Source organism: Podarcis erhardii, assembly GCF_964252035.2.
Source record: "Podarcis erhardii genome assembly, chromosome: 16".
In the NCBI taxonomy this organism is placed as follows: Eukaryota; Metazoa; Chordata; class Lepidosauria; order Squamata; family Lacertidae; genus Podarcis; species Podarcis erhardii.
In genome coordinates this window covers 17,824,089-17,849,102 of record NC_138514.1, presented here as the reverse complement: position 1 = coordinate 17,849,102, position 25,014 = coordinate 17,824,089, and the positions used below count along the sequence as shown (strand labels likewise).

General features: G+C 46.0%; 2 protein-coding genes across 4 annotated transcripts; both read right to left on the bottom strand.

Annotated features, from left to right (window-relative positions):
* Positions 1 to 963: 963 nt before the first annotated feature.
* LOC309331144 (inactive serine protease PAMR1-like) lies at positions 964 to 11,300 on the bottom strand. Its single transcript, XM_081843225.1, has 6 exons — positions 9,639 to 11,300; positions 7,772 to 7,906; positions 4,491 to 4,658; positions 3,817 to 4,020; positions 2,611 to 2,680; positions 964 to 1,105 (listed from the first exon to the last, which is right to left on the bottom strand). The coding sequence occupies exons 1-5, from the start codon at positions 9,703 to 9,705 to the stop codon at positions 2,667 to 2,669; spliced, it is 588 nt and encodes a 195-aa protein (XP_081699351.1). The 5' UTR covers positions 9,706 to 11,300; the 3' UTR covers positions 964 to 1,105; positions 2,611 to 2,666.
* Positions 11,301 to 12,198: 898 nt separating this feature from the next.
* On the bottom strand, positions 12,199 to 23,260 carry HINFP (histone H4 transcription factor). Of its 3 annotated transcripts, none has more exons than XM_081843141.1 (10): positions 23,163 to 23,260; positions 21,378 to 21,553; positions 20,352 to 20,578; positions 19,739 to 19,850; positions 19,046 to 19,198; positions 18,035 to 18,112; positions 17,823 to 17,943; positions 16,615 to 16,753; positions 14,681 to 14,805; positions 12,199 to 13,704 (listed from the first exon to the last, which is right to left on the bottom strand). In XM_081843141.1, the coding sequence occupies exons 2-10, from the start codon at positions 21,541 to 21,543 to the stop codon at positions 13,230 to 13,232; spliced, it is 1,596 nt and encodes a 531-aa protein (XP_081699267.1). In that variant the 5' UTR covers positions 21,544 to 21,553; positions 23,163 to 23,260; the 3' UTR covers positions 12,199 to 13,229. The 3 variants fall into 3 exon arrangements, with proteins under 3 accessions (XP_081699267.1, XP_081699268.1, XP_081699266.1); XM_081843142.1 differs by having other exon boundaries at positions 23,105 to 23,197; XM_081843140.1 differs by lacking the exon at positions 23,163 to 23,260 and adding an exon at positions 22,853 to 23,156.
* Between the last annotated feature and the right edge of the window lie 1,754 nt (positions 23,261 to 25,014).

The following is a 25,014-nucleotide window of genomic DNA, read 5'->3' as shown; positions in this document are numbered from 1 at the left end:
ACTTTGGATTACAACCCTATTGGATTACAACCATGTCAAACCCGGAAGTGTGTGTCCCTTTTTTGGATTACAACCTATTTTTTTGGGGAGGCCCTACTGGCAAAAGCGCGTCTTGGGTTACAACCTGTTTTGGTTTACAACCGGACCTCCGGAATGGATTATGGTTGTAAACCAAGGTACATGGGTATATGGGAAATAATTGTGTGAAAACTTGTTTTTTGTTGTTGCTTGTAAGCTGCTCTGAGCCCGGCCTTGGCTGGGGAGGGCGGGGTATAAATAAAAATTATTATTATTATTATTATGCTGACAGCATTAAGATAAATTAATCAGTGTAAATAAGTTTTGATGGGTGCAATAATGGAATACTGATTGGTATAGTTTTTGGAAAATATGCAGGCATTTAAGGTATGTAAAATGAATCATGGAAAGAGAAGAAGGGAGGTCATTGATGTCTTAAGGATGTAAAATGGGTACTTGAAATTGTAAAACAGATACACACACACACACACACACACACACACACACACACACAGGGAAACATCTTCTGGGGCCAAGCTCGCATGTGCTTTTGGGTGCCGTGCTCTCTTGTGAGATTGCGGCCCTGAAAAAAAGTGCGACTTTCAGGGCTGCGCTCTTGCACATTTGGGGGCACTGTGCTCTTGCACGAGAGCACAGCCCCCCCTCCCATGGGATGTCCCATTTTAATCAGGACATTTGAGGGCTATGTCCCTGCCTTCCACTCCACCAGTCTCAAAGAACACCACTTGCCAGGTTCTCTCTCAGCACTGCTACCAGGTGGTATTGAACCGGCCTTGCCATGGATCAATTCTGGAGACTTCTGCATGTCAAGCAGGTGTCCTGCCACCAACCTGTGTGTCTTGACAACTAAGGATTCCAGTCCTCTGGGAACCTCCCCACCCTAAAAGAACATGGCTGCTTACAGGGAGAGTCAGAACGCATGCGTTCTTTGCAGCAGGTTTATTTGCACACAATTAAAAAATTTCCAGTCGCCATTCCAGAAACTGGTTAGGAAGAGGAGATGAATCCAGCGGGGATTATTTCATCATTGAGCCACATCCCTGAGAAAACAAGGGTTGCTTGAGACCTGCTGAAATCAATAGGAAAGATTCCATTGGCGTATGAAGGAAACCTTAGCTAATTAGACAACAGAACATGAATGCATTCATCAGTCATATAAATCTGCATACAAATGAATTAGTCATTTTGAATAAATAAGAGATTTTCAATGGTGCTTGTGTAGCAGGGATGGGGAATCTGGGTAAACCCGTGTCCTGATTTACAGAGGACAGCCTTTTATGTGGAGACATCCTCTGTTTCAGGAGTGGGGAACCTGTAGCCCCCAAGATATTGCTGGACTACAGCCGCCATCAACCCTAGCAAGCTGTTAGTTTCTGTTTTGCCACTGAGCAGCTGCTTAGAGTCACAAGGCTCTGTTTACATTCCAGAGACAGTCCAGGCTGTTGGAAGTCTCACGGGAGAAGGGAGACGGATGTGACGTTACTGGTTTCTTGTTCCTTTGTTCAGTTGCTCTCTGCTTTCATAGAGAGAGGATGTTTCTTTGCTGTCTGCGTAGTAAGAAATAAAGCATAGCATGTAGCCATAAATATCATCACTTCTGCGTGCTGTTTTGGATTCTCTGCTGAATGGAATGTGCCTGAGGCCTCATCAAAGGTTCAGGTCGTTAATTATTCGTCGGGAGGGCGATTCCGGAAGATGAGCTTTATCAGCTTGGCCGAACGCAGATTCCAGCACAAGCCTGGTCTATGGTGGGTGATGCTGGGAGTTGTAGTTCAGCAACCTCTGGGAGGCCACAGGTTCCCCCTACCTGATCTGTTTGAAGGGCTCTCTGGTCCAAGTTGGGGTTAAAAGACAAAGTTGGGAAATAGACCAGGCAGGGGCCCATCAATAGTTGCACTGAACAAGCACACAGGTCGCCTCACTGCAATCTCTTTCATCATAGTGGGGAAGACTGTATCTCTTACTTCAGATTATAATAACTTTTTTCAACGTTTCGATTTTTTTTTTTTTTTACATATAAATAAGCACGTACACATTTTATTTATTTCTTTGTTGCATTTATATCCCACCTTTCCCCCCATGGAACTCATAGTTCTCCCATTCCTCATTTAATCCCCACAACAACCCGTGACGCAGTTGGGCTGAGAGGTAGTGACTGGCCCAAGATCACCCAGTGAGCTTCATGGCTGAGTGGGAAGTTGAACCCTGGTCTCCCAGGTCCTAGTCCAACACCCTAACCACTGCACCACCATTGGCTCTCTATTTGACAGGGTGTGCAAGGAGCCACCATATGGGGAACCTGTGGCCCTGCAAATGTCGCTGGACTCCAGCTCCCATCATTCCCCACCATTGGTCACGCCAGTTGCAAGGCCTGATGGGAGTTTGAGTCCAACAACACAGAGAGGGCCAAGGGCATCTCACCCCTCCCCCCACCTTGCAGCAGGCACCGTCTTGGATGAGGTCTTCCCTCCTGTGTGAGGCGAATGACTTGCTAAGGCAAGTTAAATAGATTAAATAAGTTAAATAGATTAAATGTCACAGCTCTAGGTGTGAAGGGTGCCTGAAACTTACATAAAAGTCAGGTGTTGCAGAGCGCAGAACAGCCCCTCCACAGGGGGTTGGGTTTTTTATCCTGAGGAAGCTGTGGAAGAGAAGAAATTGGGTGGCAGCCTTCGGGTTCTCACCAGTACAACTACTGGGGACCCCCTGTGGTGAATACCAGGGCCCCCATCTACTCCACAAGCTCATATCAGCTTTGTACCACTTTCCCCCCAAAGGATGCTAGGAAAGCATACTTTGCTGAGGAGACTCTTCTGAGAGAGATTCCTATTGCCCTCCTAGAACTTCAGTTCCCGGGATTCCTTGGAAAGCCTGTGTGATGGTTAAGAACATCTGGGGCTAGCCCAAGATATTTGGCAGCCTGAGGTTAAAAAAAAAGGACAAGATGGCAGCCCTTGGACTCCGTGCTACAAAGCCAACTAGACTGATAGCTGAATCTTACTGCAGCACTGGTCAGTATTTTTCACCTCACCTTGAGGAAACAAGGCTGTCTTAAGGGGCACAGAACAGGCCACATACCAGAGACAGCTGTTCCCTATCCTTATCCCCCACCTGAGGGAGCTGCTTGACTCTGTCTAATGGTAAGACCAGAAACTGAGAGTATCCTAAGTAAAGGTAAAGGACCCCTGGATGGTTAAGTCCAGTCAAAGGCGACTATGGGGTTGCAGCGCTCATCTCGTGTCAGGATGAGGGAGCCGGCGTTTATCCACAGACAGCTTTCCGAGTCATGTGGCCAGCATGACTAAACCGTTTCTGGCGCAACAGAACACCGTGACAGAAGCCAGAGCGCACAGAAACGCCATTTACCTTCCCGTCACAGTGGTACCTATTTATCTACCTACACTGGCGTGCTTTCAAACTGCTAGGTTGGCAGGAGCTGGGGCAGAGCAACGGGAGCTCACTCCGTTGTGGAGATTCGAACCGTTGACCTTGGGCAAGCCCAAGAGGCTCAGTGGTTCAGACCACAGCGCCACCTGCGTTTTACCTGTAATATCCTAAGTACCCTGGCAGGATCAGAGCAAAGTTCCATCTAACACAGCATCCTGCTTTCCACACCAGCCAATCAGATGCCCTCATCCCCTCCAAAATTCCTCCAATAAAAATGGGACATCCTAAGGAAAAGCGAGACATTCTGGGATGAAATCAGAAACTGGGACGGCTTCTGTAAATCCAGGAGTGTCCCTCGAAAATAGGGGCACTCAGAGGGAGTGTACTCACCGCAGGGGACGTAGCAATCGCACTCACAAAAGTCACAGCGAGAGAACCATCGGGTCCAGCCAGATTGCTTAGTGACGCAGGAGGAGATCTTGATGCAGCCATGATTGAGAAAGGCCCCTGGGTACACCTTATGGGGACAGGTGGAGGAGCAGCTCCCATCGATGTCTCGCTCGTTTATCTCAATCCGACCCCGGAGGCAGATCCCTTCGCAGAAAGACAGAAAGCAATAAAAGCAGGCATGACGCCAGAATGACTCGTTCAAGAACATGCAGAAATGGCGAAACTTACCGGAAAAATAAGAAATCAAGATAATGACCTTTTAAATAAAAGAATGGAAATGGTTTATTGAATATTTACAAATAAACTGTAAACAGATAAGAACATCGGCAGGATTATCGTAATAACCTCCAGTATATATTTACAGTGTATATCTATTAAAAATAAATTTAAGGAACAGCAAAAAGGGGGGAAGGAAGTCAAATTTTGAAATGTTATATTGATTGTAAAACTAATGAAATATATAAACATGAAAAGTATAAATAAAAATTTTTTTAAAAAAGAAAAAGATTGGCAATGGTGCCTACCTGAGAGGTGCCAGAACTGAGCTGCAGCAAGTTCGCACTGGAAAAAAAAAGCTCTGGATACATGCATGAAAGGCACACAATTATACTTACTGAGGCAAGTAGGTTTGGGGGTCCAGCGGCCACTCGACTGGCAGGCACTAGCAGGATCCCCCACCAGCAGGTACCCAGGCCGGCAGCTGTAGCGCACCACAGACCCGACCCACCAGTCATTCCCATAGACCACCGAATTGAACTCTGTTTCTGGTCGTCCGCAGTTCACTGTGAAAGAAAAAAGACACACACAGGGACCCTCCAGGTGGTTGCTTTGTGGCAACTGTGTTCCGCAACATGCCGTTGACACAAGAATTGTGCTTTAGCAGTGGGTTTATAACGGACCATCTGCATGCCATTCTGCTCGACTGCCCATTCAGCTATGTTTCCTCCTTTCGCCTTTGAGAGGGACACTTTTGCACAGCAGTGTAATGCTGGCAGGACGGTTGGAGGATGGCGGCTAACAGATTGAGGTTGAATCCTGACAAGACAGAAGTACTGTTTTGGGGGGACAGGGGGCAGGCTGGTGTGGAGGACTCCCTGGTCCTGAATGGGGTAACTGTGCCCCTGAGGGACCAGATACACAGCCTGGGGGTCATTTTGGATTCATAGCTGTCCATGGAGGCATAGCTCAAATCCGTGTCCAGGGCAGCGGTCTATCAGCTCCATCTGGAATGCAGGCTGAGACCCTATCTGCTCACAGACTGTCTCGCCAGAGTGGTGCATGCTCTAGTTATCTCTCGCTTGGACTACTGCAATGAACTCTACATGGGGCTACCTTTGAAGGTGACCCGGAAACTACAACTAATCCAGAATGCGGCAGCTAGACTGGTGACTGGGAGCGGCTGCCGAGACCATATAACACTGGTCTTGAAAGACCTACACTGGCTCCCAGTACGTTTCCGAGCACAATTCAAAGTGTTGGTGCTGACTCTTAAAGCCCTAAACGGCCTCGGTCCAGTATACCTGAAGGAGCATCTCCACCACCATCGTTCTGCCCGGACGCTGAGGTCCAGCGCCGAGGGCCTTCTGGCGGTTCCCTTGCTGCGAGAAACCAAGTTACAGGGAACCAGGCAGTGGCACCCACCCTGTGGAATGGGCCTCCCACCAGATGTCAAAGAGAAATAGAACTACCAAACTTTTAGAAGACATCTGAAGTCAGCCCTGTTTAGGGTAGCTTTTAACGTTTAATAGGTTATTGTATTTTAGTGTTTTGTTGGAAGCCGCCCAGAGTGGCTGGGGAAACCCAGCCAGATGGGCGGGGTATAAATAATAAATTTATTATATTTATTATTATTATTATTATTATTATTATTATTATTATTCGACAAAATGAAAACAAACGCAAAACGTCTGCGGTCGAAAAAGTTGCAGGATTTAGCAGGAAGTTATGGGACATGCACTGGTTGGAAATGAGGTGGTATGCCTGCCCCAAAACTTTTGCAGGCATATCCAGTACTGAAGATTAAGTGTAACTCCCCAGATGCCATCATGAGAACAAATCATACTGCAGAAAATATGTGATTTTGCTGGTTTCTGGTGCTGAAACTCTTACACAATCCTCAGAGTCTGAATTTCAGATGGCCTCATTCCATTTTCAGTTCATGTTCCCCCCAAAGCATCCCTCCACCCCAAACATTGGGCCCTGCTTCCAATCCCAGGCCAGCATGCTGTTGAAGTATTGTCCCACTGGATCAGAGCAAAGGCCCACCTGGTCTAGCATTCTGCTCCCTACCAAGGCTAACCAGGCGTCTCTGGGAGCTTCATCCACCAGGTGGGACAAACACTTTCCCTTGAGTTTGTCCCACCTGTATATTAAGGTAGACTATCTAGTCACACGGAAGTTCTGTTTAACTAGGATGACAGCCTGCCTTATCAGCCTCTCCTCCACCGTGAACCTGAGTAATCCTTTTTAAAAAAGAGAAGTTTAATCCTCTTTAAATCCTCCACGTCGCCCCTTTCCCCTCCCAGTTACTACTATACGATTAGCTAAACGCTTTACAATCTCCATTCTGTTTTGCCCTCATTAACAACACAATCGTTTCCAAGAGCGGGAATGACATGTGATTGCAGGAGGTGCGTGTGCTAAATTATTAATGATTTTTTTCCTAAAATAAAAATCCTAAAAAACCCACAACCCCATATTCTGCATCAGCTACAAATTATATTGCTACATTTTTTATCTTGGGGTGGGGTGGGGGAGGGTTAGTTGCATCCAGTAATGCCATGGCAAATTCAGAAGTACAGGGTCCCTTCATGACCCACACGCTCTCCAAAACTATTGTATGATCTTAGAAGGTTGTATAATCTTATAATTATACAATAATCTTAGACTTATACAACAACTAGGAATGCAATGCAACAATCAGTTCAGATATCCGATGTGTTGCCTTTCAGCTAGATTTCTATGCACCTACGTGGGCAAATGAATTTGAGTTATTTCTGAGTAATATTAATGAAATAATAGATTGTGCCGGAAAGGAAATAATTGGCTTTAGCAGAAAGACTTGAAGGCATTAAGTATAAATATAAATTTAAATTCTAAACTTTAAAGTTTATGGTTTGGAAGGTAAAGATAAAGTTAAAGATAATATTCTTAAATTGAGATAGATTGTTATGATAAACTATTTTTGACAAATATGGGAAGAATTTGCTGAAATAATGATTAAATTGGAATACAAAAAGGGAGGTATGAGGAGGTCTAAGACACAAGATAATGAAATGAAGTAATTTTGAATTTATATACTTTTTTCTCTTTTTTCTTTTTTCTGCCTTTTCTCTTTTTGTTTTTGTTTTTTTTACTCTGTTGATGTTTCTAAATGTTTTTGTATTTCTGAAAATTTGAATAAATATCATTTTTTTTAAAAAAATAAAATTTTGTTTTCCATGATGTTCCATTCTCTTTTCAGCACTTGGGTGTTCCTAAATGTGTGTTCCCCCTGCCCCCACTTCCCCCCAACTTGCAGAAAATATGGAGGGCGACCCCCTAAATATTTTATCGGGGGGACAAAAAGACCAGGGCCCTATAGAGCTTTGGAACATACAGAACTCCTCCCCAGTGTTCTTCCCGAGTGCCTTCTCCAGACTGACCCTAGGAGCCAATCCTCAATGGCTGATTCACCTCCTTTCACTCTGATTGGTTCCAATCAGCATCAAGGATGAGAAGAATTATTCTCAGTGGCTAAAAACCCCCCCTCCCCTTTCAGGATAATGGCGACAGGGACCCTGCGGCAGAATTAGTAATGGCCTTTGACCTGTCATGACCCTAGACCACTACAGCGCCAGTTGCAGCTTGCCGCATAATTGGGATTTGAATCTACGTATTCTGGATTTGCACATACCCCGGCAAAATGATTTGTACCCCAACCAGCAGCAGCTTCCATTCCCACACGTGCTTTTCTTCAGTTCTTTGTGCTTTCCTTTACAGCCTCCCATGCAGATGGGGGCAGTTCCAGACCAGTAAGTGTCCGAGTTTTCTGGAAAAAGAAGACTTTTTAAAAAAAACAACAACAACAACCCAAAGTGTAATAATTTGTTATATCCTAAAAATAAATTATAGTACAGTGGACGCTTGGGTTGTGAATGTAATCCGTGCGGGATGCACGTTTGCAACCTGCAGTGGTGCGTCTGTGCACGCGTGGGTTGCGATCCAGCATTTCTGCGCATGTGCAAAGCGCGATTTAGCGCATCTGCGACCGCCGAAACCCAGAAGTAACCCGTTCCGGTACTTCCGGGTTTCGGCGGTCCGTAACCCCTCAAAATCTCAACCTGAAGCGTCTGTAACCCAAGGTATGACCCAGCGGTACCTCAGGTTATGTACACTTCAGGTTACAGACTCCGCTAACCCAGAAATATTACCTTGGGTTAAGAACTTTGCTTCAGGATGAGAACAGAAATTGTGCAGCAGCGGCGCAGCAGCAGCAGAAGACCTCATTAGCTAAAGTGGTGCTTCAGGTTAAGAACAGTTTCAGGTTAAGAACGAACCTCTGGAACGAATTAAGTACGTAACCAGAGGTACCACTGTATCCATTTATGACATGCAGAGCTCTAAGCTGTAGCCCCAACCTTGTCTATTCAGAAAGAAATCCTACTGAATGCAATGGAGCTGACCCTTAGGTAAGTGAGGTTAGGATCCTGGCCTCTTTCTGTCAGCCAGATTGGTATAACTGAATGAAAACTTTACAACATTTGGTAAACCCCAGCATTTAAGTGACAGAAATAAAACTAGGTAGTGTACATACTAAGTGTCAGTGTCTGAAGAAGTGTGCATGCACACAAAAGCTCATACCAACAACAAACTTAGAGACTTAGGTCTCTAAGGTGCTACTGGAAGGAATTTTTTTATTTAGTGTCATAACATTTCATTTATATATCTGTTTAAATGGGAGTTTGCTACTTTCCTACTTCAGAGTCTGCAAGGTGCCCCACAACAATGCTGGCAGAGGCTGATGGGAATTGTCGTCCAAAACACCTGGAGGACACTAGATTTAAAAAGGCTGCCTTGAAGTTTGGCCAAGAGGTCTTTAAAACGAAAGAAAAAATCTGTCAAGATTTAAACTTGACATCAGAAAAATTTAAAGTTTCACATTTTTCAAATTTCAAACTTGTGAACTATTTAATCTTAGTTTAAATTCCTGGAATTACACAGCACAATAAACAATGGCTTTTAGCATCAAAACATGCAGAGCAATTAAGTTATTATCTTGATAATCCTTTTTTATAGGACAAGTCTATCCCTGTCCCATTGAATTCAATGAGGCTTGCTCCCAAGTAATCAGATAAGACTGCAAACTTAGCCACTCTATAAAAGTGTCAGTATTTTGTCTCCTTTAAAAAAAATTGCTATATTGTAGGATTTTGTGTGTGTAAACTTTTATCATCATCTTTCCCTTGAACTACAATAAAAAGGTCATTTTACAGATGTGTAACTGAGGCTCAGATAGATTGTAGTTTGTCCAAGGTCAGCCAACTAGTTTCTGGCAGAGTGAAATATAAACCAGGGGCTACCTGGATCATTTAACTATGCACCATGAGTTGGAAACTTTATTTGCGCAACTGACTTGTAAGACTCGCCACTCCTTCTGCAGCTGCTGACCCAGAAATCAGTGCCTCTTAACCCAAAGAGCTACTTTAGCATGGATGAAGCTTCCAATACCAAGAAGAAGGACGCTCAGCCCTTACCTTGTACCTTGGCTCCCTGTGACTTACCTTCCAACTCCTCGCCCGAGAGGAACTCGCAGAAGGAAAGGAGGAAGAAGAGAATAATCAGCGCCATGGTGGATATAGCAGGGCTGGCACCCCGCCAGGGGACAGCTTTTCAGTGGCTTCAAAGGGAGAGGTGGAATTTGGGGAATAAGTTTTTTCACCTGCCCCCGTGGGCATGGCAAAGTTGAACTGATCGCCAGAGGGCCTTGCAGCAGCCCAGATCCATTCAAACTGCAGAGAAAATCACCCTCGCTTCTTTTTTTCCAAGATACTGTGCAGCACAGGGGGAGGTTAGGAAGCTTCCACAAATCCCTCCACAAACCCTCCCTGCCTCTCCATGCCACAGATAATCCCACAGCAGCAAGAGCGATTATTTTTTCTCTCTCTTCCAAAAACCTTATACTACAAAGTCCTGGAATCTCACACAGGAGCACCAAACATAGATGCTTTCCTAAACCAGTCATTTTCAAGTAGTTAGTGTGGGGAAGTGGGAAAGGACCACAGAGAATGGTGAGACACACTGGATAGAATTTGGGGTATGGAGAACTAGGACTGGGTGGCTTTTGAGCAAACCATGTCCTATCAGCTGCCTTAAACCTACCTTACAGGGCTGTTGCGTGTGAAAATATCACAAGACACTACAGAGAGAGAGCATTTCAAAGAAAGAAACCTGGGATAACCTCTGGAACAGAAGGCAGCTTCTTTGCAAGACAAGCTCCATAAAGGGATGGGTAAGGAGATTACAGAAGGGTCTCCTAAGGATATTGGCTGTGTGTGTCTCTCTCTGTGTAATGGACTGTTTTTAAAAGGGGGAACCCAGGAAAGCATGTAAATGCTGCCCCAGTCTGTCATTTCCAGGTGACAATCTTAAAGCGAAGGGAGGGAGTCAACTTTCCAAGTGCGAGTTATATTGTAGGAACCTTGATCCAGAGTTTCCTGGGACAAAACCTAGAATGCTAAGCTCTGGATTAAGAGCCTGTACTGGGAATGTGCAGCAAACAGAACCAGCTGTTCAAGATATATCCCAGATTAAGGCTGAGGTGGAATAGCAAGCAGATGCAAAATACATTTTACAAATTTCCAGCCCTTTCTTTACCAGGCTTCAGGTACCTAACATGAGGCTAAAGCAGAGGGACCTTTTTAGTCCACTGAACCACTTTCCCCCTTGGGAAACCTCCCAGAGGCATCAGTGGGTGGGGTCAGCACCAATGACGGGTGTGGCCTAAGGCAAAAGCAACAGATATGACTCTTGCCTTTGCGCAGCCAGCTGTGTTTCAAACACACAAGTGTCAGATTCGTGTGCACACATCTGTCATCCTCCATCCAGGCAAGCAATAGGTTTCTTCACAGGTCAGGAACATATTCCAGTCAGGCAAAAGCACAGAGGGCCAGGTCTGTTGCAGGCATGGCCTGAGCAGAGTCCCCAGGCCTGGAGCACAGTATTTGGCTCCCAAATCAGAGGTTCCCCACCTCTGCGTAGAGGATCTCTGGTGTCATCATATGGGTATCTCGGGGGAGTGGAAAATCACCTGCCAGCACTTTGGGACCCCTTTTACAAGGCAAAAGCCTGCCTCTCCCCCCTCAACAAAGAAATAATCCAGGCCACAAAGTATAGATACAATGGGCAGCAATAGGGTTGTCAGGAGTGGGTAGATCTTTGAGGCTGGCAGCTGCTTGGTCCTGCAGGAAGGGAGAGATGATCAGGAATTTGACCTCATGCTGGGTCAGAGGAGCGGAGGACAAGTCTTGCTGCTGCCAGTCCAACACCAGAGACAAGTTGCTGTTTCTCACACAATCATTCTGTGTGGAGAGGTCTGGTACCTACAACAAAAATGGTTGGCTACTGAACCCAGCCAAAATTTGTGGACCCCTGACCAGGTGACACCATGGCAGGTGTTAGCAGAGAAAATGAATCCAGATGAGGCAGGAAGTAAACCCAGCTGCACGCAGCAGAGGAAGGCAACCTCCCCATACCCCACTTTTAGAGAAGCCATCCCTACTGGAGCAGAAACTTCTTCCTGGCTGCAATATGGCCACTTGTTTTAAACTGTTTTTAATGTATTTTAAATTGATGTGGCCTGCCCCTGGGAACTTACGGTGAAGAGTAGGAAAAAATATATATTAATGGGCGGTGTTCAACAAACTTGTTATGCCAGCGCAAGGATTTATATTTGCACAGTGAAACCTTCCTCCCCCTGTACAGCCCCTAGATCTGTTCTGGGGTTTTCCCCAACCCTCCAGAGCAGATGGTGGGAGGGCACTGGGAAATGAGAGCAGGGGGAAGTTCCATTACATGAGCTGGAATGCTTGCATTAACAGAATGATCATATAGCGCTACATTTGATACCATGTAATAATAAATCACGATGCTAAACATGACAACAAAACCCATCTCCAAGTCTTCATGCATCTCCACGTCATTCATCAGTTGTGACAGCCACCCCACCCTGGCCACTGACTCAAGGATTTGGGCTCTTGAACTGCCACCTGTCTCAAATCTGACCCAATCACGTGCACCTCCAGGACAGATTACAGCAAACATCATGTCTACCAAAAGACCTGGTAGTGTTGTTGTTCTTTAATTATTATTTTTTTGTAACACAAACCTTGCAAGCCAGGAGCAGGAACCCCAATGTGGGGGAAGGACCTCAGGGCAAGAATTAGCACCCTGTTTTGTTTTGTTCTGCTCTGCCTCTCTGTGCTGTGGGAGCCACTGCAACACACTGCTTCCTGCACTGCTCAGGTAACATGAAAGCCTACAGCTTTCTACATTACCTAAGTGGCTCCCATGCTACAAAGATAATGTGAGCGGAGGTCATGCCAATGACAAAAAAGGCAGTAAGCAACTAACTGTGGAGTAGCAGCTAGGAATAACAGGGTCTCACAATCTCATACTCCAGAGCAAACAGATAGCAGTGCTGGAACTCTCTTGGAACAGTCTGGAAGGGACGGAGACTGCATCAGGTATTACTGTCTATGCTGAGCAAACAGGATAACAGAAAGCATCTCAAAAGGCAGGGATACCAACAGGTGAGAGGCAAGAGGCATACGAAAGAACCACAGAGTCCGAATGTGGGGCTCACAGTAAGGAACAAGGCTGGCCAGGATGCAGCCAAAGGAAAAGTAAACACTTCTGGCAGGGGCACTGGTAACCTTCAAGGCAAGGAGCATGAGTTGGTGTCTTGGAAAACCCACTGCTTTGACTCAGCCCTGATATTTTGCATTCCCATGATGGTCTCCACAGTACAGGGTACACCAGAGGCAGCAGCCGTCCTCGCCTTCCTAAGTAACTGACAGGTGAACCAGCCCCTGCCCTCTGTCCTGACCATCTCAGAAGCTGGCTTCCTTCTTCCTTTTGCCAGACCACCCACCAGATCCCCATGGCAGGAGAAAAGAGGAAGCATCTGTTGGGTCTGGAGCCTATGGAGTACTGCTTGAAGGGTGGGGAGAAACAAACAGTCCCCTTCTCCCTGTAGCATCATCTGGTTCTCACGATGTGCATTAGAGGAGCACAAGGAGCCAAAGCAGGGCATTCTTGACTCCAGGCCACCTACTGGGATTGGTGGAAAGCACCTGATAATCCATCCAGGAGCCTCACACAATCTGGATGCCCAGTTCCTCAGCTGTCTTCTGAAGCCTGTCCATGACATTCTCCTCCAGGTCCGTGGCAAACCCACTAGGCGCAGCTGCCCGGCTCTGAGAGGGTGCATTGGCCATGACGTAGTATACAGTCTCGCTCTCCCCACGCTCGTTGGTCCTGTTCACAACGCGAATGATGGGGCTGGATGGCGCACTTGGTTCTTGGTCTGGAGACGCATCAGCCTCTGGCTGAGCAGGCCCCTGAGGGGGTGTGGCAGCTTGCAAGTCCACGTCAGCATCTTCCTCCATTGACGGTTCCAATATGATGCCCTGCAGGCTGCCCTCAGCCCCTGCCAGGACCACACACTGGGCTGTGTCATCCAGGACCTCACCCTGCTTCTCCCGGTCCTTCAGCAGCTGCTCTGTCAGTTCTACGCTTTCATAACGCACCAGCTGCAGCCTCATGTAGCCGTCCTCGTGTTCCTTGTACCTGGGGGAGGAGTGTTGTGGATTGGTGGGGAGGAGGAATAAGCGAGGTGTAAGCCATTATGGAACGCTGCATTCTAAGCTGTTTGTGCACAGCATCTACTAGGGCTGAAATCACAACCAGACCAGGTGGAGATGGCTGATATAAGAGATGGCCAATTTCTAAAGATCCAAGGGACACGCTGGAAAGGTGTCATGCCACCTATGGGGCAAATTCACATGATAATTCTTTATACGGAAATCTCACCTCAAGGTGAGACAATGCTTTAAGGGCATAATAATCCCAGAGAAAAATATTCCATCCCACCTGGCTATTAAAGTAATGGGAAATGAGTCAAAGTTCTGTAAAAGGCAGAATATGAATGTTTTTGCAATGCAAAGGCTAATTGGTGAGTTTTGCAATGCCAACTGCCCCACCTAGTGGCTCTTGCAAAGAGCACAAGAACTGGTGATTTTATAGAGACTGCTTCAGCCTGTTTTTGCAGATCACAAGCCACTGTACTGTGGCAACCACAGCCATTGTTGTTTGTGGCCTTGGATCCAACTGGATGGCAACATGCGTAGCCTTAGGGATGTGAATTGAGGAGGAGCAATCCTGCTCTGCAATTAGTCTCCTTGCTTGTTCTGTGCAGTCTGAAGGAAAAGGCCAGCAAGGCCATGTAGGTTGGGGGAGAGAGGTTGGAAGCAAAATAAAGGTATAAACACCCACACCCAGCTTTGTTTGCCTTTTTTGGGGGGCCACATGATTTAAGAGGGGACTGGCTAGAGCTCCTTGAAGGCTGGCAGCTCTGATTAACTTTCCCCCAGAATGCCATTGGGTACAAGATGGCAGCCAACAGCCCACTGCAGTAGCAAGCTGATTTCCCCCCTCAAAATCTTGCAAATCCCGCCCCCCAAATCACTCAAGCTCTCATTGCCTGCAAATGAGGGCCACAAAAAAGAGGAGGGAAGGATGAAATCCCATCCCTAAGCCTACATACCTGAAGCGAGGATGACCCGAAGGCCACTTGAATTGGTGTTTTTTCCTGAGGTGCACAGTAAGGTTGTTCCCACGAGTGAAGCACTTGTCACAGACGTGGCACTTGTAGCGGGGCTCCGAGTCACCCTGAGCGGGTGCGGAAAAAAAGAAAACAAAGGTATGCATCTTTTGGTTTGCTGGAAAGTTCCTATACACCATCTGCATTGAGCGTGCTTTCTGGTCAGTACAGAGGTGGCGAGGCGCAAATATCTTCTACCAGCGCATCATTCAAGAGCACACGGTTTAAGTCCTGGATGAGAAATTCAGCATGCTGCAAACCTCAGCTTTCATTGTTGCTTTAAAAAGCAAGTTTCTAGATTAGGGTAGACAGAGTGGTGCCCTCTAGATGTTGTTGAGCTATTACTCTCATCATTCCTGACCACTGGCCATGCTGGATGGGAATGATGAGAGCTGTACAGTGGTGCCTCGCAAGACGAACACCTCGCAAAACGAAAAACTCGCAAGACGAAAGAGTTTTCCGTTTTTGAGTCGTTCCGCAAGACGAATTTCCCTATGGGCTTGCTTCGCAAGAAGAAAGCCCATAGGGAAATCTCCGGGGACTTCTTTTAAATGCTGGCGGTGGGGAGCAAAGCCTTCCGCCCCCTCCGGCCTTCAGAAGAGGTCCAGGAAGGCTGGCGGGGGCCGAAAGGCTTTGCTCCCCACCGCCAGCATTTTAAAAGCGGTCTGGGATAGCAGGGAAGCGCGCTGCGCTTTCCCGCTATCCCGGACCGCTTTTAAAATGCTGGCCGTCGGGAGCAAAGACTTTCACCCACCGCCGGCCTTCCTGGACCTCTTCTGAAGGCCGGCGGGGGGCAAAAGTCTTTGCTCCCCCCCGCCTGCCTTCCCGGGATAGCGGAGAAGCGCAGCGCGTTTCTCCGCTATCCCGGACGGCTTTTGAAGGCAGGCGGGGGGGAGCAAAGACTTTCGCCCACCGCCTGCCTTCAAAAGACCTCCGCTGTCCCGGGGGCTTTTAAAATGCTGGCGGTCGGCAGCAAAGCCCTCCTGTCCCCGGAGCTTGCGGGGCGGGAGGTGGGGAGAAGGGCTTTTCTTCCCACCGCCAGCCTTCAGAACAGCCTTCTGAAGGCTGGCGGTGGGAAGAAAAGCCCTTGTCCCCCCCCCCAGCCTTCAGAAGAGGTCGGGGGACAGACTGTCCCCGGACCTGGTCTGAAGGTGGTTTCCATAGGAATGCATTGATTGATTTTCAATGCATTCCTATGGGAAACCGTGCTTCACAAGACGAAAAACTCGCAAGAAGAAAAAACTTGCAGAACGAATTAATTTCGTCTTGCGAGGCACCACTGTAGTTCAACAACATCCTGCGGGCTTCACATTGGCTAACCCTCTACCCAAAAAGTCAGGCTGGTAAAATCTTTAAATAAGGGACTGAGCTGAATTTCCAGTACTGAAGGGGGAGAATCCCAGTTATTCTTCACCCCACCCCATGGCTGCAGTATTTCCAGGGAGATAATAACACAAAATTAGCTGGTGCAAATATTATTATTATTATTTATTAAATTTGTATACTGCCCTATACATGCTGGTCTCAGGGTGCTTCACAGGATAAAATCAGAATATAAAGCCTCAAAATAAAAACAAAAACAGCCCAATAACCCTTCCCCAACACATTTTAAAAGGGCATAGGATGTCAATCGACCAAAGGCCTAGTTAAAGAGGAATGTTTTTGCCTGGCGCCTAAAGGTGTATAATGAAGGTGCCATATATCCATATGCCCTTTTGCTGGAAAACTGAATTTCACTTTAGCTCTAGCCATTGGCATTGTCAAATCTCCACCATATCCTTCATGAACGCTGCAAAGATTTTTATTGTCCCCTGGGCCTTGATGCTCTTTTGAAAATCGAAGAGTAAACAGCCCCAGGCTCTGTGACTCCATCTCACCTCATGAACCTTCTTGTAGTGCAGCTTGATGGAGCAGAGGGACCGGGCGCTGAAGTTGCAGGACTCGAACTCGCAGCGGTAGGCCGGCTCTTTGCTGTGTGTATCCAAGTGCTTCCGTAGATCAATGAGATTCTTACAGCTGGAAGGAATAGGCAAAAGGAAGGATCTCAACCTCTGGCACACTAGGACCGCAGCTGACAGTCTGCAGAGGCTCCAAGCCAGAAGGTGCACATGTTGTACCTGCGCTGCTAGTGAAAACAGCTCTACTATTTTCAAGTGCAGGAGAGTTCCCAGGAAGAATGGCTTGGTTTTGCAAGAGTGAAAAATGTCAAGCAGTGACTCAATAAAAGCATGCACCAAGGCTGAGTTTTCCTGCTACTTTTGGACCCAAGTACTAGAGGGACTTCGTTCCACCAAACAACCCCCTGCTCCACATTCTACGATTATCCTCAGAAGCCACCCTCTGTTCACCCTGCTACCTGCGGATTGTGACCAGGAAGAGGGTCTTCTCAGTTGTGGTATCCCATTTATGGAATGCCCTCCCCAGGGAAGCTCATCCAGTGTCAATTCTGATGTCAATCAAGCATCAAACAAGGAAGCTTCTATTTACCCAGGCACTCCAACATTTAACATGTGCTAGTTTTCAGAAGGCTTTTCCTGCTGAACATTTTTTGTCTTGAGCGCTGCTGACCTGCCAGCTTTATGCTTGTAGTGACAGACATATATTTGTTTTTACCCCTTTAATGTATGCAGCCCTGAGAGTTTTATACTGAAGGGTGGCATAGAAATTTTAAAAATGAAAATAAATAAATACATTTCCCCCAGAGGACAGGACAATAGTGGCCTGACAGATCAATCCTTGAATCCACAGATATTTGAATATCATTTGAATTAAGTATGGTGGCTTCTTTTATTAAAGTTAACAACCCCTATGTTGGGAAGGTGGGTAGATTAGGAATTTTAGGCCACAATAGCAATAATACAATTCAGGGCCAAACAATGGGACACAGTTGTCTGTGTGTTTCCATCCCACTTACGCGATAGCTCTTTTTTGTCACAACTCAGGCCTCTGTAATTCCCAAAATCTTAAGACAGCGAAAAAGAGCCAGTTGCAAAAAATGCTGCTTCCTTCCTTAATGTCCAGCCTCCCTCTCTGCCTTGCTCTGCGATTCTGTGCCCACCCTCCCCCTGGACCAGCCTCAGTTTACCTGTGGTCACAATAATTGCACTTGAAGGGCCGCTCCTCGCTGTGCCTGAAGCGGATGTGGTTGCGCAGGGAGGAGGGCAGAGGGCAGGTCATGTCACACAGAGGGCACTTGTAGTGGTTAACTGCCGAAGAGGAAGAAGAGGAGAGGTTAGCACAGGGAGGGGAGGAGGGATGGAGGAGGGAAGAGAAGGAGAAGCTCCTACCACCACCTACCATGATTCCTCATATGATCACGCAACAACCTCTCTGTGGCGAACCTCTTGGAGCAGTGGGAGCATTGGAATCGCTGCTCTGTAAAGAGGAGGGAGCAGGTGAAGTTGAATCAGATAGGGAACAGAGAGGGGCAAGACTCAGGTGGAGAGTGTTTCTCCCTCTTGGCACCTGTTGGCAGCAACCAGCCCCCTCTAACTGCAAAACCCACAGAGGGTATCCTGCCACGGACCCTCGGAACATCCTCCCATGTGCAGTTTATGAAGTGGAAACAGTAGCAAGCTTCAAATGCTTCTTGAAGACCCATCTATCTATGCAGTCTCCCTGTCTCACAAGATTCATCACACTGCTTTGTTCTACTGATGCAGACTTCCTATTCACTGGAATTTGTTTTAACTTTGCTTATAAATGCTGTGATATGGATTTATTTTTTTTAAAGAAATGATCTCATTGTGCTTTATGTAAACCACTTAGGGATCTCACACAGTAAGAAGAATAGTTCTTTATCAAGACGGTGGAACCTAGGAATTGACAAGTTATCAAAAATGGTATATGGATATTGTAAATAAACCATCCAAGTCAGGCATCATGGAACTGCCCTGTCCGTGGGCATGTCTAACAATTTCTGTTGCTTCTGGAAAGACATCTCAGGATTTCCAGCATCAGCTTAATTGTTTCTTTAAAAGGACTGTTTTTAGACCTCATTGTGATGCCTGTCAGAGGACATTTTCACAAGGGGCACAACTAATGCACTTTCATTCCCAGTATGGTTTTACAAAACGTGTAAATGTAGCTGACCTGTTATGTGGAGTGATGAAAAGTCTTTTTTTTTTTTTGTCCAAATGATTCCATATATGAGACTATTTAAACTCATATATTGTGGACAATCTTTTTTTCTAGCTCTGGTAACTAGAAGAAGCTTTAAAGTTCCTAAAATACCACCATCAAGTGTCACTTTTGCCAGAAAGAAACTGTGTCTAGGCCCTCTGCCTGCTTGGCTGCTCAGATACTCACGTTCTAAAGCTGTCTGCCGGCGGATGTGGTCAAAGAACTTGGTGTTGTTGGAGAACATTCCGCCGCAGGTGGGACATGCCACCACCTTCTCCTGTGTGTGGCTGCGCAGGTGTTCACGCAACTTACACCGGCCTTTGAAGGCGCAGTCACAATCTAGACCCGGGAGGAAAAATGATTAGAATCGTATTTGTTCTGAGCAGGTCTAAGGATGCTAGTTAGGCATGATCCATTATGAAATCATCCAGAGGTGCCCTCTGGGTTGTCTCCTGTGTTACAGAGGCCTGACTGACCTCATCTAGAAGCTGGGCATTTAGTGTTGCCCACTCCATGCTGAGGAACAGTCTTCCAGCAGAGATTCCACAGGCACCCCCCCCCCCCCGTTTGACTTTCAGGTGTCTCTTGAAAACTTATTTATGCCAAGAGCTTAATGATTATGTTTATTGTTTTTCAATAGTGTGTTTTATTACTGCACGCTGCCCTGAGATTTTACCATATTGCAGTATAAACAAATAAACAACAAACACACTCAGCAGAATTGTGAAAAAAGATTTTCTAAATCCCACAGTATTTTAGATATTTTGTTCTGGCTCAAAGCAACAGGAAAACCTGGAGTTGCCAAGATGCTCTGAATGCCACTGTGTAGATCCACTTCACCTCAAACCCCAAAGACTCTCATGCAAGGTGAACTCCTACCTTTCCAGCCACAGAAGAACATGTGGTTCTCCTTCCCAATTGCCTTGTACTCTGTGCAGAAACTGTGATCTTCCACATGCCTGTAGAACCACTCAGGGTTTTCAAACCCTCTCTGATGAGAAGACAGGGAAAGGAAGATAATTTCCTAATGAGCTGCAAGTCGGGCAGCGGAGAAATAGTCACATCTTGTAAGCCAGCCAGAGAATACGTGGCAGACCAGCTTATCAAAATTAAAAACCAATAGGATTTATATACATGTCAATCTCAATTTCAATCCCCAGATGTTTTTGGCCTACAACTCCCATGATCCCTAGATAGAAGGACCAGTGGTCAGGGGTGATGGGAATTGTAGTCTCAAAACATCTGGAGGGCCGAGTTTGAGGAAGCCTCTTCTAGAACTTTAGGTGTGTTTACTCAGTAGTGAGAAGAATTTGTACAAATTGATAGTTTTGTTTTAGAAAAAGAAAAGTGCAGTTTAGTTACAGTTCATTAACAAACTCCATTGCCTTCCTCATTGAATCTCGCTGTTCTCCAGCTTCATACACTGAACAGTCCACCCCCACCACCCTGATGCTTCCCCTGGAAATACTTCAACACCCATCCTGTCTCTCACCTCACAGTACTCCCAGAGGCAGAGGAAGTTCTCTTGGATCTCGGGGATAATGTTGCGACTCTGGAAGTCCAGCTGACAGGGGGTTAGGTCCGACTGGCTCTGTAAGGCGTGTAGTCCCCACTGCTTTAGCTTGGTGTGGTAACAATGGAAGTAAACATGGCGGGCCAGCTCTGTAGGGCTCTCGGGAGAACAGAATCCACACTCCTGCCAAAGGCAGGAGTATTTTTCTAAAATGCAAGAATACAGGAATTCATACTTGCAGGTAGATGAGGGCCTGCAGGTCCAAGGAACTAGTATGCATGGAACCAGAAGACCTTTCAAAGGCAGTTCTCCTCCATAAGTATGGGAATGACAAGCTTTTTTCATAAAGCAAACAACAAAGAGTCTTGCTCACAGTGTATCTGATCTGTGGCAAGTGCTAGTTTTAGAGTCTTCCCTTCCCTTCTCTTTTGGGAAATACCACCCTAACTTATGTGTAGGGCTGCTAACACTACTTCATTTTTTTAAAAAATGTGAAAGTCTATGTTTCCCAGATTTCATCAAGCTGTGTTCCCTACTTTCTAAGCCTATTGGAATGCCCACATTTTCACTAGTCACATTGAAACTATACTGTGTGTTATCTGCTTGGTTCTTGCACTCCTGATCTGCCGCTCCATGCTACTTAAATTCTACACACAGAAAACTGAGGGCACAGCAGAGAAGGGCTTGCAAATTCACTTCATACAACCCTAGTGTGATCTTGACCGCACTTTTGCATATCCCAAGCATAAAGTCTTTACAGCTGTTGTTTTCCCACTACTAGTGTCCACCACCAAACCTGGATACTGCTCTTCAGTTTATCAAACCACTGAGGATCCCACCCCCATTCAATAAAATCAAGCAAGTCAATGCAATTGTTATGGCAGGGCTGGGGAAAGAGATCTGTCTTGTGGGGGACCACAGAAGTAGCAGTTTTCAGAGAGTAACACTGTAACTTACACTAAAGACTAATTCAGGGTCAGTCTCATTTTATACTGCACCCCTTACCGAGAGAATCCACTTCATCATCCTCATCTTTGTCATGGAGATGCTGCTGCAAGTGCTTTGACACATGTTCACAGAACTCCTCCATCTTTGAGGCCACAAAGCTGCAAATGTCCCACTCACACTGCAGGACCAAGGTTTGCTTGTGGCTCACCTTCCCAGGAGGCATGTTAAGAGCACTAGAGAAAGACAAAGAAGAGATTCTCTAGAGAAATACAATCGCTCTTAGATTCAGAGATAGAGACTGACAGCCTTCCTCTCATTCTCTACCACAAAACAAATTACCTCAACAAAAGCATATATATATACAGTGTGTGTGTGTGTGTGTGTGTGTGTGTATCAGATAGATAGGAGTATCATCTTCTCCCATGTGCCTCCCTTAGCTTAACATTATTTAGTGGAATTTTACTGGAAGGCTTTTGACTTTTTGTTTTAAGAAAAGTATCCAGCATCCACAATTATAAGAACCTTGGCTTTCTTATATTTCCTCGCCTGCAAAACACACACACACACACACACACACACTGCATTACACTACAATTATATTTGAACTTCTAAATGTGAACTTTTACAGGTTTTGCAGTAACCGTTTTGAGGCTGTGACTGCTATATAGAATCTCAAACTGAAGCCATTTTTAAAATTAAGATTTTCCATTTTTTAATCTGATAGTTGAATTAACTGTGTAAGGTTTAAACACCGGACAGAACAGAAATCCACACTTGGCAATTTACAGTTCAAGTGCTTTTTACATTATTGCAATTCGATGCACAGTTACCTGAGAGTAAGTTCCACTGAACTCAACAGTACTCACTTTCACATAGATATGCATATGATTACACTGCAAAGGAGGGGTTGGTCTAAAATGGGATAGTAAGCGAGAATGCAATGAACTATTTTCTAATTTAAGGTATCTATACACTGTTTTGTAGTTTAGGTTCACATAAAAAAATAAATCAGCCTGTAGAAATAAAAGTTTTAAAATAATACAGAAATCTCTACATTGCGCTTTTCAAGTACTTCAGTACCTTGGTCACCCTTGGAACCACCCTTTAAAAGGGGTAGATTTTGTTATCTGACCCACTCTGCCAATGGGCAAGGATGGCTCAGGTGTGGGGAACCTTTGGCCCTCCAGATGTCGCTGAACTACAATTCCCAACAGCGTGAGCAAGGAATGATGGGAGTTCAACATCTGGAAGGCAAAGGTTCCCCACACCTGCAGGAAAGCAGATTGCCAGAGGCTAGCTTGAAAAACTGGACCACAAACCTTTCAACTTCCCCAGTCATTTTACTTATTATTTTTAGACCACACATAAAGCCCTGACAGTCCTAAGTTTTTCGTTTAGAGTTCCTGGCAGGGAAGCTGCAGCCTCTCCCAAAGCGAAAGGACAGTTGCTGGAGCGATAGATGATAAGAGATATATTTTGTTTTTCGGCTAGAGAAGTGGAAGTTGGTTATGTTTCAAGGCGCTGCCCCTTACCTTCCTTAGATCAAGCTGTCCCCAAAGAAGGCCAAGGCAATCTCTCGATATACTGAATCTTATCTCCCCTCCTTCAATTCGAAAGCCACCCCCACGAACGTCCCATTCTCCCCCCTCCCAGGCTACTCCCCCCTGCCCGATTTTCTAGGGCTCTGAGCAAGACCAAGCAGGACAAGGCAAGGGGCTTCCCAGTCCCTCCCCACTCAGGAGCCCAATTGCCGAAGAAGCAAAAGCTCAGGGAACGAAAAAGACCTTCGGGCCTTGAACCCAGGGCTTAGAGGCCGGCACTAGGCCCCGTTTCCATAGTTACCGTCAGTTTTCCGCCCTTCCAACTTCCAGCCCGCGGTCGCCTTCCCCTCCCACCCGCGCCACCTGTGCGCCGACGAACGGCCCGGATGAACCCTCTCGGCCAATGAGACCGCCAGGAGCAGCTGAGGCAGCCAATGGCGTCGCATGAAGGGCGGGCCCCAGCCGGGCTGTCAAAACATAAAGTGGGTATCGGGCTGCGGAGTCCGGCTGGGAACAAGCGGCTCCAATGTTTTGGTTCCGGGTGGTTTGAAAGCCTCGCGGGTTTTTAAAGGGACATTTGTATGGAGAAAAACATAAACAATTCAAAGCATAGAAAAAGACGCTGCGCGCGCGTGTGTAATAACTAGTACTTAGACTTAGACGTTGTTTCCAGTTATTATGGATTGGAACTAAGACTTCACCCTTCAGCTCGATCTTGTGGGTGCTTTTATTTTTCTATGTAGTTGTGTGTTAGCCTGCTCATCAATAAACAGCCTCTTGTTTGGGGCTTCCAAAATGATTAAACTTGCCTTGTATTAAATAAGCACTGTACTATAAACGCCCAGAACCATCTCATGCCCCCACCCACAATGTAAACTTCTGGTGAAACACTCCCTTGGAGCCTCTCCCAGGGGATCTTGGGAATTGTAGGGAGCCTTCATAAAAGTTAGGGTCTGGCAGACTGCCACTCTAATTTGAGCCCTGCATATGAATTCAGTTAGCTTCTTAGCAAGACAATGCGCTGAACTGGGTGATCGCTAAGATCCCTTTCTACAATTCTGTATTCCATGGTTTCCACCAGCTGTACCAGACATTATACTGCTCCTGTTCAAAAGGAATAGAGTGTGCCTATGGCAATCTATGCCAGCATGGTGATCTCCCCATATTTTGGTTGGGCTGCCATATGCTCAACAATGTTAGTGGTTTGCTTAAAAAACAAACAAACTCAACAACTGTTATGTACTGAGTTGAATAAGATCCAAAATGCAGCAGTCTGATTGGTCCTAGAACAATAGGATTCAGAATACAGCAGGAGCCACCCAATCCAGCTCCAGGTGGAAGTGAATCCGCAACCTGATTGGCCTACAGGAGAATCCCGGCATTAGCCAATCATGTGGGGTCCATTGTGTAAATAATGTATATAAAGTAGACATTCTGGGGGAAATTCCATTCCTCCTCACCACTATGAGCTGAATAAAGAGCATGAAATCCACTCTTGACTCTGAGTATATTTCAACAACTTTCGGGGTGTCCTGGTTTTTACTTTTTGAAATATGGCAACCCTATTTTTGGGTTGGGGCTGATGGAAGTTGTAGCCCAAAACATCTGGAGATCCCCAGGTTGGTGAAGCCTGGCTTTTGGAACAGGGTGGCCCTGACTATATGGCATAGGTTATATGGCATAACCTTCTGTTCATGTCACTCCTCCGGTGGGGTGTTTAGTACCCTTTTATGGTTTGCCTCAGGCAAAAATGTATTGTGCCGTCCCTGTGTGAAACATTATATGGTACATCACTTTGAATGTTGTGTATAGTTTTTGTTGTGTATTGAGTCAAAGGATTTTATATCTGTATTATTATTGTCTGTATTTGCATTAGGGTAAAGTAACTGCCTTTTGGTTCCAGAGGGTACAGCTACTATTGGTTCATTTAAGCTGCTGTATTTGGATCCTCTGTCTTATTGGTTTCCTCCAAAAGGCAGGACTGTGATTGCCTGATATTGTTCCCTCCAAAATGTATCCTTTCTAGCTAGTTCTCTGTCCCTATAAATGTAGCTCTCCCCTCCTCAGGTCTCAGTCTTGTTGCTTTAATAAAGAAGTGTTACTAGAGAACTGTCTCCAGCATATTATGTCAAGGTAGCTGAAATCACAAACCC